An 18579-nucleotide genomic window follows, 5' to 3' on the forward strand; every position below is an offset into this window, starting at 1 on the left:
GATGCTTTAACCTTATATTATGTGCAAAATTACTGAATTTTTCATATAAATAAATACATTATATAGTTCTCAAATTATATTATTTTGAGTTTTAGATATATCACATGAATCTTGGATTATTTTTATGATACATTTTGAAGTTCTGCCCATGTTTGGCAGGAAGATGGTATTGATTTGGTAACTATCATCAAGGGTGCTAGCTTCTATCGCCGTGGAAAATACCTCGACTATGTTTCGGACTACATGCTACCAACTCCTACTGAGTTCAAAAAAATAGCGGAAGACAAAAAGTAAGTCATATTTTCTACCATTTACTTTCTGAGATAACATGTTAAAATTCTTGGTACTTGACCAGTCCATCCAAAACTTATATATGGGTTATGGGGTGTGTCAGTATATGGTCACCACACCCATGTCGGACGCTTGGGGAACGCGGCATGTGGCCTGGATGTGGCTGCACGCACGTCCCCTACGAATTTTTTTTTTTTTTTACCGCCGGCAGTTTCTGTCCTTCTCTCCTTATCTTTTCTCTCTTCAGTAATGTGTTACAGATATGCTGGTGCCCATGTGTATAAACCATACGTGTATGCTTAATAAACCATATAAGTATGTGCATAAATATTTTATATAAAAAAAAATATTAAAACTAAAAAGTTTTATCATATAAAAAGTATTGTTATGAGCACAATATTTTCGCAACAATTTTGATTTCTTGATTGAAAAAAAAATGTTGATTTGTTTTCTTTTTTTGATAATTAAAAAATATGTTGATTGTTTTTTTTTTTTTTTTTTTTGATAAGTTTTACTTTTGATTGAAAAAAAATTGGTTGATTTATCATGTAATGGTTATGTATTCACTTTATTATCTATACTATTACTCTTAAATTGATATATATTTACCATCATATGAAAACAAAAATACTTAACAATATATAGAAAATATATTTAATAATTAATTAATAAATGTATCCTGCCACACCTGTTTACTACTTTTTCAAAAATTTGTGTTGCCACACCGCACCCGTGCAGGTGCTTTGGTTCGTGTCAGGCAGTCAACCAGAGAAAACGGTTTGTATTATCTTGTCTGCTAAAAAGATTAAAACTTATCATAGAACAATATGCATATGAAACTGGATAAAAAGGTGGCTAACAGAATAAATATAAATAGATACGATTGCTTTAAACTTTCATTTCATCTGTGCGATTAGATTGGAGAATGCCTTTGAAAGTGGACTATATATCTTAATGCATAAACTTCAGAATGCTTACACCAAACCTGACAAACCTCTAGTGTTTTCTTTAGTTTAAGCAAATGCTTCAAATGCTTCAGGTATGTTTGGTTGAGATGATTTTAGGGAGGATGGAAAAAAAAAATTGTGAAAAATATGAGAAAAAGATGAATGAGAAGGGTGTTTGGTTGGGAGAGAGGGGGAGAGAAAAATGGTAGAGTTGGTTGTTTTCTCCACAGGTCCACTAAAACTCAATCGTCCGAATGTGAAAATAAGAGTGAAAGTGGGGCTCAAAATTTTGGACTAAAATGCCCATGCCTCCAACGTGACAACGTTTCTTTCTTTTTTATTTTTTTCCTCCCAGTTATTTCTTTTTCCTTTTTTTTTTTTTTTTTTGTCCCTGCCAACGTTGACAACCTTTATGTTGTTTTTTAATTTTTTTTTTATGCCTTATTTGCTTCTTTATTTTATTTTTTTTCACCAGTTTTGGTTTTTAGGCCTTTTTTTTTTCCTCTATAAGTTCTTTTTTTTTTTCTTGGTTTTTTAGAAAACAATTTTGAGTTCTTAAATTTCTTGTGTACTTTAAAAAAGAAATGAATTGCTTATTCATATATATATATATATATATATATAAAGTTCTATTTTTTTTGTTTTATCTAATAGGGACGTGGGAGTAAATTTATACAAACTATATTTTTTATTCTCCTATTTTTTTTCTCAAACAAACAAAAAAAAATTTCATCCTCCTATTTTTCTACTCCCAACCAAATACAAATGTGGAAAATTAAATTATTTTCTACCTTTCTACTTTTTTTTCCTCTCAACCAAACAGACCGTTAGTCTCATTTTGTAATAGGAGTGCTAGTTGGTATTTTTGTTTGTTCTCTGGTTTCAGCGTTGTAAAGTCTGTGAGCGTGTAGACTTTCTGTCTCGTTTGTTATATGAATCTACCGAACTCTCAAAGAAAAAAAAAAAAACTGACAAACCTGAGACATCTTTTTTTTATTATAGAGTTTTGTGATTGATTGGGTGTGGTAAAACACATTTTAGACATTACTGTCTCACACTCTTGACGTTCACAGATGGATTGGTGCTTTTACTAGCCCTGTTATGCTCTCAACTTTAGAGGATGGGAAGATTGTGAGGGGCCTTGCTGGAATACCTTCAGAGGGTCCAGTCTTGCTAGTAGGCTATCACATGTTACTGGGATTTGAATTGGTTCCCTTGATAGCCAATATTTTTCGGGAAAGAAATATCCTAGTGAGGGGGATAGCACATCCAATGTTGTTTATGAAAAAAGGCAATATACAGGAAATGTTTCTTGATGTGTCACAATATGACATGTTCAGAATTATGGGGGCAGTTCCTGTCTCAGCTTCTAACTTATTCAAGCTTCTGTCTTCAAAGTCCCATGTCCTGCTGTATCCAGGAGGCGTGCGTGAGGCTTCTCATCGGAAGGTAACACTTTACCTTGATTTACTTTTATTATATACACAAGAAGGTTAAATCATGTTTTTTTCTTCCCTTTCTAGTTTACTTCTTTTTTGGTGAATAAAAAGTTCAGTATCATGGCTTCACAAGTAATAAGAATTTTTTTCCTCTTTCCATTGGCTGCAACTCTGGCTGATTGGGTTGGGAAGCGGTTACCGTTGCTCAACCCCTACTATGACACCTTGGCCCACAGCACAACCTAGCCTCACCATGTCCATGGTCAACTCTGCTTAGGCCTGCTTGAGTTGGAAGTTGGAACCAGTTGAGTCAGGTGGTTTCAAGTTGACCAAAGCAATATGGCACAACTCAAATCCATGGAACATGAATTTAGATACATTACTAACTTGTTGATCTTGCATATTTCAATAAACATAATTAATTTCAAAATTAAATGAAACTCTGAATAAATAATACTATTAATAAACTTCTTACGATCTCTAAACATCCACAATTGGAAATATTATAAAGACTAAAGCGAAATAAAGATAAATAAGGCTCCAATTATCCCAAGCTCTACATTGCACTATACGAAGCAATCCAAAGGTACTGTTTCCCAACTAAACTTTAATTTGAAAATTGTAATTGATGGGGTGTGCCACACATCTAGTAAGCAATTATACACAATACACAACAAATTAATTGAATAGAGTTAAGCAAAGCACGAGTATTTTGATTTCACAAATCAACTCAATGATGTCAAACATAGTTTCCAAAACATATAATGAACCACTTAACACATATGTAATTGAATACCAAAATCATTGGAAAACACATACAAATAATTTATCAGAGGACAGTGTCACATACACATATCACATATTCTCACATATAATCTTGTGAGCGGATACCAATATCTAACCCTTGCTGATGAGGGTTCAACACTTATTCTCACATATAAGCCTCTAAACGTGTTTACACATACATCTGATCAATTTTAAAAACATTTAATGAGTCACATATCACAAAAGCAAAATTTATACAAAAGTAGAATAATTTACTTATTAGTAACAATCATTCCAAATACTGAGGCATTGAAGATCACAATATCAAATTGAATATAAATAAGAGGATGCTTGACTCTTTTAGGGAATAAATAGGAACTAAGGAGTTTATATAAATATTTTACAATTCTTAAGTAAATCTAAAAAACTCAATTTGCGAAAAGAAACATTTTAAATGCCATTTGGAAAGTCGGAATACGAATTTGAAATCAAATGGTTTTAAACAAAAACAAGAACCTTTTTAGAAAACTTATGTTAAAACTCAATTCTTTCCTAAAAATAATTTAGTTTAGAAATCATCTTTCAAACAAGATGCAGACATTCAAAACGTTATTTAAAAGTCGAAGTTTCTCTTTCAATGATGTAAAAATGCTATTGATAAACTTAAGAAAATGTATGCTCAAAAACATAACTTTTGAAAACCTTTGACTTCTAAGAACCTAATTAACAAAACTTGTGCATATTATGTATAATTACATATCTCTCTTGCTAATATATCTGAACACAACCAAAACCTTCAATCTTTCGTATGCTCTAAACAAAAGAATGCTTTAAATCAGTAGAAACCTACTAACTAAAATCATTTTCTTTCCTACTGTCCTACAAAACTAAGCTATGGAAACTACTTTTGTATACACCATTGAATTAATCAATTTAATATTCCTTATTAAGGTCCCACTGCAACAATATTACCCCAAAAGCTAATCTATACTACTAGAGTTCAAACGAACTTCTATAGCCACAATTGATATTCTAGGCCACCACTTGATATTTAGGTCCTCAACCAATCATAGAATTAATAATTAAGTTGTAAAAGTCATTCTCATACATGTTTTGCGGTTTAGAATCTATAAATTGATCCAAGTTCACTAATTAAAAGGTATACATAAGTAACAGCCAAATTCATAATATTGTGAAACCCAACATCAATCCTCTTAAACTGTCCACCACCAGTAAACAATATTACTACAACATATGTAGTACGAACAGGCCTAGTTGTATATATAAACCCCACAACTGGTGATCAAGGCTTAATATTAAAACAAAAACCCATAGAGGACTCTTAAGTGAGAGACAAATTACCTTGCTACAAACAAAGTTTTCCTCTAATCCTTAATCCTTTTATTGTAGCCTCTAGCATCTAGCGTCTTTCTCTTTCTCTAACTCTTTTTCTTTCCTTTTTATTTTATGATTCACTCGTATAAAGAAGAGACCCAACAGCTTAAATATGCTTCCAAGACTTTATTATTTCCAATTAACCTCAATTTAAGGTTTATCTATTTAGATAGGCTGGAACTCCAAAGGATTCCGATAACTCTTAAACTTCTTATCCAAATAGGTTTTATTCTCTTAACTTTTCCCTATAAGAAAAGAATGAAAAATCCCTAATTGAAAAAATGAAAAGAATGAAAACTTAAGGTTTTATATGCATAACCCACAAAGTAACCCTCCACTTTACATCTTCCTTTATATTTTAAATTGCCGCCCAAAATTGTATGCACTAAAACTTTAGTTCTCTCACATATTTTGTAGCACCACATAATCGTCTCCTCCCATCTTACTGTGCTCACGTATAGTACCTTAACTCTGTAATAATAATATTAATGACAGTGATGATCATAAAAATCGTGGTATTACACAATATATATACAATTCACAATTTTAATAATAAAAAAAAAAATGTCAAGATTAAAACAAGGAAAGAATATGAAGTATTCTTAAAACTAGGCAAATCAATTCCTTATATCTATTATTACATTGATCGTACACATATAAACCATACAATATCATGGTGCTTTTAAAATATGACATATAACTTGAGCTTAGCCCTTCCTGAGTTCTGGTAGTGTTCTCGATCAAGGCTCAATCCAAGCTAGGAAAAGCCAAACTTGTCAATTTACTGGTTGGGTTCTGCTTGATTTGCTTCCACCACCCCAACTTGCAGTCCAAGATATTCTAATACTTTGCTTACCCTTTCAAGTAAAATTAGAACAGAAGGTAGTGAATCAATGGATGGTTCACAAACCTTTGGATGAGTTAATGACAATGCTTTGGTTATTTTTGAATTTATAGCTTATTACTGAAAATTAACTCCCCTTCAACCTTAATGCTTATTATTAACATACTCAAGAAATTTACAGTCTAAGGTGAAATGCTAAATGATCTCATCATGCAAAATGTTGCCTTCTCTCCCTTCAAGCTCCGGTGTGATTTATACAATTATATGCATCGACATGTGCAGACATGGTTACTCTTTTTCGAATGTATTGATTGTGTGTATTTCACTTCAACATAAATGAGATGTGTTTTTTAGAATATAAAACTTTAATAGTTTTAAAATGCTTGGTTTTTTGTACTTTCAGGGTGAAGAATACAAGTTAATGTGGCCAGAACAGTCAGAGTTTGTCAGGATGGCTGCAAGATTTGGAGCCAAAATCATACCTTTTGGTGCTGTTGGAGAAGACGATATAACCGAAGTAAGCTAAGAACTTTACTTAGTAACATTTTTTTCATCAATTATTAATTTCCATTCTATGCATATCTTCATATCTGCATGCAGCACAGAATTGTAGTTTCTAGCTGGCTAAGCTGCTAGTTGAATACCACTCGCACGGGTCATCACTTGATGCCTTATTTCTTCCAAATTGTCTTAAATCTAAACATTGAAACCTGGATCTATATTCATAGTCTTATTAATTTATCTTAATTTAAAATTCTACATGTATGTGCTTATCCTTGTCTGATAATGTTACTTGTGTTATGTGGAGAGAACCATAATTGCTGAACAAAGGGTTTCTCCCCATAATTTTCTACGTAAATTAAGGTGAACTTTTTTATCAGTGTCCCTGTGCACAATGAGATAGGGATGTTCATTTGAGAAGGGTATGACATGCTAATCGCTTTGAAGAAAAGTTTAAACTTGACATATCTACATTACCGCTATTTGCGTTTCTGGCTAGTTTATATTTAGATTCACTTTTTTGTCACTGGGTTTTACTGGTTTTCTCACTAATGAATAAATGGTTTCTTTCAACTGATAGCTAGTTTTTGATTATGATGACCAAATGAAGATTCCTTACTTGAAGGATCAAATAGAGAAGTTAACAAATGCGGCTGTAAACTTAAGGTATATTAAGTTCCTCTGGCATTGACTTCCATTGGATCTTTTCTTTCCATAAATTTGGTCTCAAATTTATTTTGCCCTTTCCTTCCTGTTCCTTATTTTAATTTTACCATGATCTTGTATGGTAGGACTGATGCTACTGGGGAGGTGGCAAACCAAGATTTACATTTTCCAGGAATTCTACCAAAATTTCCTGGTCGGTTTTATTATTACTTCGGCAAACCCATTGAAACAGAAGGTATGGTTATTAGTTAGATGACCAATATCTTTGAGTGTCTGATGCTAGTAATAAAGTGTGCTGTATCAAGTTTAGCCTAAAAAAAGAATTTAAAAAAAAAAAATTTTGAAGGCCTCTTAAAATGAAAGTGAACCTTTTAAAAAATGGCTTTATGATACTGCGGTGCATCTAATTGGGACTGATGGCCACCTTACATATCCCCTAGATTGGAAACAAATTCAATTGGTAGATCATCATGCAAAATACCCAATTCATTAGAAGCAGCCTAAGAAGAATAATTTCAAGCAACATTCATCTAGTTGTCATCATATCTATCCATGCCATTCTCTTATTTACTAAGGAAATTATGTTCAAACCTGCATTGATATGGCATTTCAGTATGGTCATTTATATAATTATAGCTTATCATTTCCAACTGAAAAACACGAAACATGTGTTCTTATGAATTCCTAAATCATAGTCCCAAGTATGAAGCCAGATATGTGGTATAGTAGAGGGTGTTTGTTATGCAGGGCGACATTAGCAAAGAAACATTGTAGGTATTGTATGTCAACCTCATTATTCAGTTTGTCTATATCTTACCCGAATCTTAGGACCTTTGTAACCTGTGCCTCTGCTTGAGCAGTAGTCATTGGAAGTTTGAGCTTTAATAGGTTGAATTTTTTATGCAAGTTTTTGTTTTGTTGTTTTTCTTTATGAGGTAAGTAAGATGCAAGTAATAACCTTAATTTTTAATCATGTTCTGAAGGTTTGAAGCAGGAATTAAAAGACAGGGACAAGGCTCATGAATTATATTTACAAGTCAAGTCTGAGGTTGGAAGATGCCTTGCATATTTGAAGGAAAAAAGAGAAAATGATCCTTACAGAAATTTATTGTCTCGGTTAATTTACCAGGCCACACATGGCTTTACATCTGAAATTCCCACCTTTAAACTTTGAATTTTTTAGCAAATATGAAAAGAACAATATATACAGAGAATGAAGAGACATCATTGAAGAGTTAGCACTAAAAAGTCACCAATGAAGAGTCATGACTCATGACACTCTAAATACGATTAATAACAGTCAGTGGCCATTAATAACAATTTTACAACAACAACAAAAAGTTCCAAATGAGTGAATGACCCTGTTCAAGTGAAGTATTTCACTTGAGGGAACCTTAAGCAATCCTCAAATGGCCTCAAATAGAAAGTTAGATTTATCTTTGCGTGACACGTTAAAGTAATCCTAAAAACAAAAGCGTTACTCAGGCCTTGTTTGGACCCTTTTTTTTTTTTTTAATCACTCAATTTCCGTCACTCATTACTCATCACTTAAAATACCCTACCCATTTGGCACCATCACTCACTTGTCATCACTCAATATTTTTCACACTGTTTGTGGGCCCCATACCTGTCACTCGGCGCATTTTTTTTTTTTTTAGTACCCAAACTCACTGGAAAAAAAAAAACTGAACCCAGTGAAAAAAAAAAAAACCAGAAACTGCACGCAGTGAAGAAAGAAAGAAGAAGCCACCTAGTGTGAAAAAAAAAATGATGATGAAGAAATGCACGCACCAAATCCAGTGAAGAAAAAAAAAAAAAAAAAAAGAGAGAGATGGTCAAAAGTTGCAGCTGAGTCTGACAGTGGGTCCCTCTAGCTCCATGAAAATTATTAGGTACTCCCAGAGTATCATAAATGCGTATTCCCTTTTCTCACATAAATGGTGGGTCCCACCATGAATTTAATTAATGAGATCTACCATTCATGTGAGAGGAGGGAGTATGTATTTATGGTACTCCGAGAGTACATAATAATTTCTCCCGACTTCATGCAGTGTTATTTACGGAAATGCCCTTGAGTTATAAGCTATGGAAACTAAAAACAGTTAAAATGTATTTTCAGTTTCCATAACTCATAACTCAAAAATCAGAGAATTGAGTGATGGAAACAGAGTTATGGTGGTGCCAAACGGACTTCTACCTATAATTCACACTATTTTTGAGTTATAAGTTATGAAAACAGAGATATAAGTTATGCAAATTGATGAACCAAACAGCCTCTCAATCTTCAAGCTACGCTCACCCGAGCTACCTTGAAACAGAAATTTCACTCAAGTAAAATGTAAACATTAGACTAGTATAATTGCTCTACAAATAACAGTTTTAGAGAATTCATAAAATTTCTTAATATTTTTCTAACCCTTTTACTAAATATGAAAAAAACAGCATATAGGAGAATGAAGAGACATTATTGAAAAGTCACCAATGAAGAGTGAGACACTCCAAATAAAGTTAGCAACAATCGGTAAATGTTAGTAATAGTGAGAATTTTTAGGTTCGATTGTTTGCACAATTCTATAAAAAACTGAAGTTTAAACGACTTTGCTCGACCAAACGCCAAGCAAACCTCAAATAGCCTTAAAAATAAAGTTCGATCGATCTTTACATGACACTTGCCTAAGCATTCATTAAAATCTAAACTTCACTCAATCTTCACCTAAGCAATCCTCAAACAGAAAGTTTGCTTGAGTAAACTCTAAATATTAGATCGATATAATTTCTCTTTTAAGTCTTTACTTTTAATATGTGATTACCACATATATTACAACCTAACATATTTTTGTATCATACACTATACTCTTTACGAAAGGTTCGATCTAGAGGTCAAGGCTGCGCCAAGCAGCTACCGTCTCTTTGTGACAAATGTATAAATTTTCATTAATTAAATTAGTTCACTTTAGGTAAAAATCTATAAACTTTTTTTTTGAGAAGGTAAGTTTCAAGTAATTTAAATTTTTATTCCAACTATAGTTTAATTTAGGTAAAACTTTATTAATTAATTTTCATGAAATTTAAAAATCTAATCCAACTAAAATTATATTTCAAAAAATTTCAAGTATGTGAAAATAAATTTTAAAATTTATTTTAAGTATTTTGATCATCATAATTTTGTATTTTAATATAGTAAAATTTACATATTATATGCCATCCTTACGTTGAGTAGCTTAATATATGTTTGCATTTCTATAATTTATTCTAGGTGAAATTATATTAAAGTTACAAGTGACTCACTACAGTTTTTATACTACTTTGATAATATATTTTTCTTTTATAGAGAATCTTTTTTAATTAACCGTACATAGCATTAGCATTGGAATAATATATATATATATATATAATGAGCAAGACTTTTTTTGAGAAAGTATAATGAGCAAGACTTAGGTATGGTACTTAGATGATATTTCTTAAGTTCTCATTTTAAGATTCTGCTATGTAGATTTTTTCTCATGAGATGAAAGTGCATTTTTTAATTAAGTAGTCACTTGGCTAAATCTTAAAAGGGAACCTAAAGAACAGTATCTAAGATACTATAGTTAAGTTTTGTCCATACTATACTTAAATTCCATAGATCATACTTTGCTTTTTTAGTATTATATTTTTGAAAAAGAGAAATGATATGTCCAGTTGTTCACAAAATTTTTACAATATTTTTACAACAAATTCTAAGTGGCAGGTTGTTACTAGTTGTTATTGTTGAGGCAAAAAGTAATCTTAGTGTTAGTTTCAAATTTGAACCAATAACAACTAACCATATGTGATTTGTTGTAAAAATATTGTAGACGTAACATCTCTCTTTGAAAAATTTATAAATTTGAGCTTCCAAAGTTTCAGTTGTATCTTAAATTGCTCCTCTAATATTAATTTACATCCAAACCAACATTTTTGGCTCACCCTTAATTATATTATTATATCAATTTAACTGTGAAAAATCTTATGCTATCAAATTGAATGAGTTTTTTAATTGAGAACCATTAATGGTGTGGTTTTTTATTTTATTGGCTCGACCTAAAGAAAACGTTTCTTTTCACAATACTATTGTTTGATAATAACTACCTTATTGGGTTTGTTTGCTTGTTGAATTTCTCACTTTAAGTGCCCTATCCTTGTGTGCAAACAAGTTTCAAAAATAGTACTATTATAGAAAGCTATCTTCAACTACCAAACTTCCATTATTGACAATTCATAGTACTAAAAGGACAAAACTTATCTATAGTACCAGAGATACTGTTCCTTAGGTTCTCTTCTTAAAATTCTAGTATATAGCTATTAAACTTTAAAAAAAAATATTTCTATCTGTGAGAAAAAAACCACATGACAGAATCTTAAAAAAAAAACCTAAGGAACAACATCTAAGTATTATACCTAAGTCTTACTCACACTAAGAACTTAAAAAGTTTATTTGACACTTTGTAAGTGCTTCCGTCGTGGACTCATCCTTCTAGTAATCATTCGAAATTGAAATGGCCCGTGAACTCGCCCTTCTAGTAATCATTCAAAATTGAAAATGGCCCGTAAAATTATGCATGAATGGATGTCTGTTTGTGGTGTACAAACCTTAGTTGGAAATTCAATGTAGTTTGTATAGTTTCTGTTATTTCAATAAATTCTTTTTTGGTTCCCTTACACTTGATATAACTCTAACATTCCGTTTGTTTCAATGTAATATTTTACTGAAAATATTTACATTTTACGGTGCTTAATTGTGTACATGAAAATGCATAAAATTTTCCTTCAATTAGAATAAACCCAGCTCAAAAATTCTCAACGAATAAACTCAAATTTCAGTCAAAACCCAACCCTGAATCAAACCATAAATTCTCATATCCAAACTCAAACTTCTCAACAACCCAAACTCAATTCTCAAATTCAATAATAAACAACTTAGATTTATCAACCATGAATCACCCATACAAAAAAATTACCATAATTTAAAAAAAAAAAAGAAGAAGAAGAAGAAGAAGAAGAAGAGCAATCAAAATCTAATAGAACCCACAGTGCAAAGACATGGAGAACCCACCCTGAATCTCAGCCACCCATCACAACCCACAAATTAAACACAGCCACTAGCCACCCACCAAAACACACAAACTAGCCAAAAAACCCAAATGATAAACCAATGCAGAGGTAAAAAAATCCCAATTTAAGAATCAGTGGTTCAGTCGACGACGGTGGAGGTGGAAGTGGAGCCAGTGATGGAGGATAATGAACTGAATCATTGAACCGAAAAAAGAAAAAAGAAAAGTTTGAACCAAAAATCAATGGTTGGAGTTGATGATGGTGGAGTACGAGCCGGTGAAAAGTGGCGGTGGCGGTGGCATTGGAGGTGAGTGACGCTGACAAACCTAAGAGTGATGAATGGCTCCGTGACTTTGGTTTGTGGGAAGAGAGAACCTGAGAGTGAGAGGGAAGGGGGCTGTTGTAGTCATGAGAGAGAGGGATAGTGGCCCAAATAGCCCAAATATATATCATTCTAACAATGTTTCAAAAATATTTACGGATCTATCACTTTTTGGGTGCTCAAGTTTGGGGAACTCAAGTTCTTTGAAAAAATAGTCTTCAAATTTGCTGGAAATTTTTTTAAAGAAGTCGATTTCATGGAACTCGAGTACCATGGAAAACTCAAGTTCCCCAAACTTTAATATCCAAAAAGTGGTAGATCCTTAAATATTTTCGAAACAGTGGTAGATTGATATATATTTTGATAAACAGTTCTGTCATGCCATTTTGATTGAGGGAGAGTTGCGTGAAAAAAAGTGTAAAATGTTTTACACTTTATTTAAGTGTAAAATATTTTACGCTTGGGAAGGGTTATTCTACAATTTGACTAGAAAATATTTTACAATTGACCAGATTTTACACCAAAACATACATGGTAAAATGTGTAAAATATTTTACATCAAAACAAATGAAGCGTTACTAAGTAACCACCTAATAACTTTTTATTTTTGGATTAATTTTTTAAAAATTCCACTATTGGATTACATTTCCTATATTTTTTTATGAACAAAAAAATGGGTAGGAGGGGACGATCAACGTGGCAATCCTACCTGGGCGTGACCATAGTAGCACCTTACCCATTGGGTCCGGGACCCTGCTGGGGTGCAGTAGGACCACAGTGAGTCATAACTTCCCAACCCCACGAGAGACACTAGTAAACCTTGAGCTGTTAAGTGAGGTAACCTAAGTGAGTCCATATTTGGACTCAAACCTTGGACCTCACACTTAGTGCATCTTGTGTATCACCCAAGACTACTAGACCACACCCCTCGGTTATACATTTCATCTATGTTCTCAACATGCATACCAAGATTCATGCCTATCAGATACTATTTTCTATTCATTCTAGAAACCCATCTTTTATGCACAATTTAAAATACAAAAACTTATAATTTTTACATTTGATCAATAACATAGTTATTGATCTTAGATTATCGTGAAATTTTGTAAGGATGTAGAGTATAAGAAGAAAATTTAATCTAACAATGGATTTGTTAAAATTTACATCCAATAAAAAGTTATTAGATGATATAACATTATTTCGAGTTATACGAGTTGTAACTTTTTTTTTTTTAAGAAATAATAACATGCTACAAATCCCGCAACTTGAACCCTTTCCCCCCAGACCCCCAAGCACTTTGTACATAGAGAGGTGTCAATTCAACTACAAGACCTTTGGCTATACGAGATGTAACTTGAACCCAAGATATATATATATATATATATATATATATAGAGAGAGAGAGAGAGAGAGAGAGAGAGAGAGAGAGAGAGAGAGAGCTGATTTCTATTTGATTGATATTTAATGACTTTTTTTTTTAATTTTATATTTAAGGTGAAGGAAAGAATGCACAATTAACTTATGTATTTTACCTTTAAAAAATCAACTATCATCGAATAGATAGTTTTTATTAACAATTGTGGGGCCTTATGATTTACACAATCCCTAATGAGAAAAGTCAATTTTTTTAAAACAATTGGGTCGTATAATTTTGTGAAGCCTCTAGGGAGGCTTGTGTAATTTTCCATCTTTTAATAGGTACAATAGAAATTGATGATTGATTTGAATATATGGCATTCGTTAATGGAACTTAACCTTTTTATATGTTGTAAGTTTCAGTTAGCTCAACTAGTAACATCTCTGATGATTGTATAAGAGATTTGAAATTCAATCATTGCCTACACCAAAAACTGATTGGTGTCTTGGTCAAATGATAAAAAACTATTATCAGGAGCGGACATCATAGATTGAAACTCTCTCTTAAAAAAAAAAAAAAAAAAAAAAAAAACTTTTTATATGATAAATACATATGAGTTTGAAAAATCAATCCCTCCTCTTTAAATAAATATAAATTTTGTATAAATAAACCAATCACTTTATGGCAAGTATTCACAATGGAAAACTATGAGGGAAAAAAAAGTGTAACGCATGTTGTATGTCTTGCTTATCGGAAAAAATTGGCCTTTGCCCGTTTTAAAAAAACAATCCAGCATTTTGTTTTTTTTCCCAAACTAATTAGGGAAATGCCCTTCTTTTGAAATTTAATTTTCTCAAAATCGAGTTAAGCCCTATAATGACATTTTTAAAGAGCCTATAGTGACGTTTTAAGGATCTATAGTAGCGTTTTATAACTCGATCTCCATGAAGTCGAGTTATAGGTAAAAAAAAGAAGAAAAAATTGCATGTAACTTGACTTCATGGAGATTGAGTTACAAAATGCCACTATAGGTCCTTAAAACGTCACTATAGGCTTTTTAAAATGTCACTATAGGGCTCCAGAATTTTTATTTTTTATTTTTTTATAACTCGATTTTGAGAAAATTGAGTTTCAAAAGATGAGCATTTTCTTAATTAATTTAGAAAAGGGGGCAAAATGCTAAAGGGGCATTTGCCCATTTTCTCCCTTGCTTATCATTGCTTCTTATCTTTTTTTTCCTCTTTTTTTTGAATTTATTTCTTAATTTTTTTTATCATTGCTTGATAACAATTTGACTCGATCTAATTATTTCACAAGTATTTTTTTTAACTTTTAAGTTTTTAACTTTTAACTAGGGAAAAGACAAACATGCTATATATTTTAATTAGATGTTCCTTTATTTATTTATTTATTTTAATAATCAGATAGACAAAATTGGGTGGGTCTGAATCTCAAAGTCTTCATTCAAAACATATACTTTTAGTATTCGGGGGAAAATTTTACTATAGTCAAACCTCTTCAGAATTGGGGTAGGTTCCCAAGCCCCAAATCATGCACATGAATGACCAAGGCCTCTTTAGAATTATTGTATCTATAATATTACTTGATCAATAATATAAAAAGCTCTATAAATTTCCCTATATTTGTATAATATTTACATATTATAAGATTAAAAAAATTATGTTCTAGTAAAATTTACATTAAATTTAATTTTTTACTCAAATATCCATTTGAGGAAGATAGTTAATGTACTAAATTATTAAAAAAAATTCTCGCAATAAAAAAAAAAAAAGAATAATGCTAGGAATATAACTTTTTAATATATAATATTTTTATAATTATTGATACACAATGTTGTAATAGGATTAACATCGTATGAGTAATACTACAAAAACAATAAATTTTATAATAAATTTCTCAGTTATTGAGTTGGCATTTTATTATTAATTATCAATTGGGTCTATTATTGAAATCACTTTATTATTCACATCAACAACTTACTACCTAAAGTTGTAAAATTCATTGAAGTCACTTTATTATTTGCATCAACAACTACTATCTTGAAAGTTGTAAAATTTGTTATAACATATAACATGACTCTAAGACTTAATGAATATCGAATTCATCTGTTCTAAGACTAACACCAATTTTTTATACAACTCAATCAAAGCAAGCCACGTCACAAATTATATATATAAAAAAAAGTACTATAAAATATAGTACTATTCCCTATGAAGCACGGGTGCGTTTCGGGACTCGGGTGCGGGTGCGGGTGCGGGACTCGGCAATTTTTGAAAGAGTAGGGTGCAGGTGCGGGTGCGGCGGGACTCGGCAATTAAAAAAAATTTTATTTATATTTTCTATATATTTTTACTATTAAAATATTCTTAAAAAACACATTAATATACTTGATTCACAAAACAAAGAAAGAAGAAGGCAAGAAACACATCTGAGGTCAGAATTTCGACTTCTCCGGCGAGTTTCATAGCCGATTTCGGCCTGTTTCGGCCGTTTCCGGCATGTTTCAGCCGTATCGGTCGCCGGCCGATACGGTCCGATATGGCCGATAAGGCCCGATTCTTACCGAACCAGCCCGGTTCGGCGCGAACCGAGCCGCGTCGGCGCGAATAGAGCTGTGTCGACGCGAATCTAAAAAAAAAAAAAAAAAAAAAACACAGACGCGGCACCAACGCGTGGTCAACCGCGTTAGACTCGGGTGCGGCACCCTCCGAGCCGCGTCCATGCTTTCTAGACTATTTCCATAAAATAAAATAAAAAAGCATTCAAAATATCTTTTTTTTCTTCATCAAATTCCTCGTAAAAAGTTTCCAAAAATATTTAGATTTATGAGAGGAGGAACGCGAGCTAAGTAGTGCTCTGCTCTTCGTACTGTTTACGTGTAGCAGAATTTACTACCATTGCCATGGCAGTCACCATAGTTTCTATTTTTCCCGCCAATTTATCGCCGGTAATCCAACAAGATTTGACGTCATCGGTCGGGAAGTTTAGTAAGTCAAATCCGATTTCATTTTAGCGACTCGTTGTTTCCACCAAGCAAACGCCAACGACGACAACTACTCTGATGATTTTTTTTTTTTTTTTTTTTTTTTTGTTTAACAATATAATTCCATCAAGAAAGTCACAATGTGATATATAGGACATAGACTAGGCCTTGAGCAAAGGAGAAGTGTCATTTTTAAAGGAAAATGTTATAATCACAACTTGCTCATGTGACAAGTCGTGAGTAGTGGAGTAAAAGTGGTGAGCTCACAACTCCACCGTTCACGACTTTGCTATATGAGTAAGTTGTGACAAAAATTACGTGTCATTACTCTTTCTTAAAAGGACTAGGTAATATAAGTTTGTGAAGAACGTGTTATCCAACAATAAAATAATGAGAAATAATATATCATATAAGTTTATTGAAACTCACAACCTCTTTATATGATATAAATAAGAGTCATGTTAATAGGTGCTTTTAAGGCAATTATTAACAAACTATATTAAGAAAGTTTTGACAACATTTATATGGAAAATAGAAAAAATATGTCAAAACATTAATTGTTTTTTTTTTCTTTTCCCATCAAAACTTTCCTAAAATGATTCATTAACAAATGCCCTTAGGTCATCCATTAATATTTCCCTATAAATAAATAAATAGGATTTTACTAACATATACCTTTATGACATACATTAGTAAATCATTTTAAGAAATTTTTTTATGAAAAATTGAAAACAAGTTTGATAGTTTTTTTTTTCTCAAAAAAAAAAAAGTTTGATAGTTTTTTTAATTTCTCATAAAAAGTTTCCTAAAATGAATGATTAATGTATACCTCTTTTTTTTTGCTAGCAATACAGAGAGGTGGGGAATAGTCTCCTATTGCTGTTCTGTTAACCCCTCTCTATCCACTGAACACCTACCCAAAGATCCCAGGCACTCGCTCACGTACTGTGTGCTAGTTCAATCCTCTAGCGTCCCCGGAGATCAGATTGAGAAACCTGATTAATGTATACCTATTGGGCATACATTAACCATACCCAAATAAATAAAGATAGATATGAGTTTGGATAATCAACTCCTCCTCAATAAATAAATACAAAATTCATATAAAAAAATCAATCACTTTATGATAAGTATTCACGATGAAAAACCATGCATGTCTTCCTTATCATTGATTTTTTTTTTTTTTTTTTTTGAATTTCTTTCTTAATTTTTTATGCTTGATAAAAATTTGAATCAAGCTTTAAGTTTTTAACCAAGGAAAAGACAAACATAATGTATATTTCAATAAGATTGTTCCTCCTTCTCAAAAAAAAAGAAAAAAAAAGAAAGATAAACGTGTTCCTTTGTTATTTATTTTAATAATCAGATAGACGGGGTTGGAGGGTTTGAATCTTGAGGTCTTTGTAAAAAATGTATGCTTTTATTATTCAACGGAAAATATACTATAGTTAAACCTCTTAAAAATTGTTGCATTTATAACATTACTTAATAAAAAATACAAAATACTCTATACATTTCCTTATATTTGTATAATATTTACATATTATTAGATTTTAAATTTTTATTTTTATTTCTATTTTTTATGTTATAGAAAAATTAACATTAAATTTAAATTTTTACTCATATATTTGTTTGAAGAAGATACTTAACGTACTAAATAATATACGTAAGGTCACAATTTGGTTTCTAAGCCCAAAAGCTAAAAGGATTTAGGCTCAAAGAGCCCAATACAATGAATTTGTAGAGAGTGAGTTAGAAAACTAAGCTCTAATGAGTTGGTTAATAGTTATAGTGGATCTAGATGATAAGAAAGTAAAGATAGACTGGTTTTATCTAATGAAAATCGTCCTCGGTACAATCCGAGAAGATTAGTTCTGGTATATATCTCTTTTGAATTTGGTTACAAGTCTAGTTCTTGTTCCTATTGTATTTTTCTCTTAATTCCCGATCCCTTTCCCTTAAGGTCTTTTTTCTA

The 18579-nt window shown here is 31.7% G+C and overlaps 1 protein-coding gene across 4 annotated transcripts in view; it reads left to right on the forward strand.

Moving 5' to 3' along the window:
• The window catches only part of LOC126714541 (phytyl ester synthase 2, chloroplastic-like), a 75170-nt gene that overhangs the window by 9609 nt on the left and 46982 nt on the right, over positions 1–18579 (forward strand). Inside the window, exons 9-14 of one of the 4 annotated variants that reach the window (XM_050414729.1) lie at positions 160–290; positions 2312–2687; positions 6085–6198; positions 6793–6848; positions 6974–7083; positions 7832–8086. In XM_050414729.1, coding sequence (XP_050270686.1) covers positions 160–290; positions 2312–2687; positions 6085–6198; positions 6793–6848; positions 6974–7083; positions 7832–8022 — 978 coding nt within the window. In that variant the 3' untranslated portion in view covers positions 8023–8086. Of the gene's footprint in view, positions 1–159; positions 291–2311; positions 2688–6084; positions 6199–6762; positions 6849–6973; positions 7084–7831; positions 8087–18579 lie in introns of those variants that run through there. The other 3 variants (XM_050414728.1, XR_007651622.1, XM_050414730.1) reach the window with 3 other exon arrangements.

The sequence above is a fragment of the Quercus robur genome, chromosome 2 (genome assembly GCF_932294415.1).
Source record: "Quercus robur chromosome 2, dhQueRobu3.1, whole genome shotgun sequence".
Lineage (NCBI taxonomy): Eukaryota > Viridiplantae > Streptophyta > Magnoliopsida > Fagales > Fagaceae > Quercus > Quercus robur.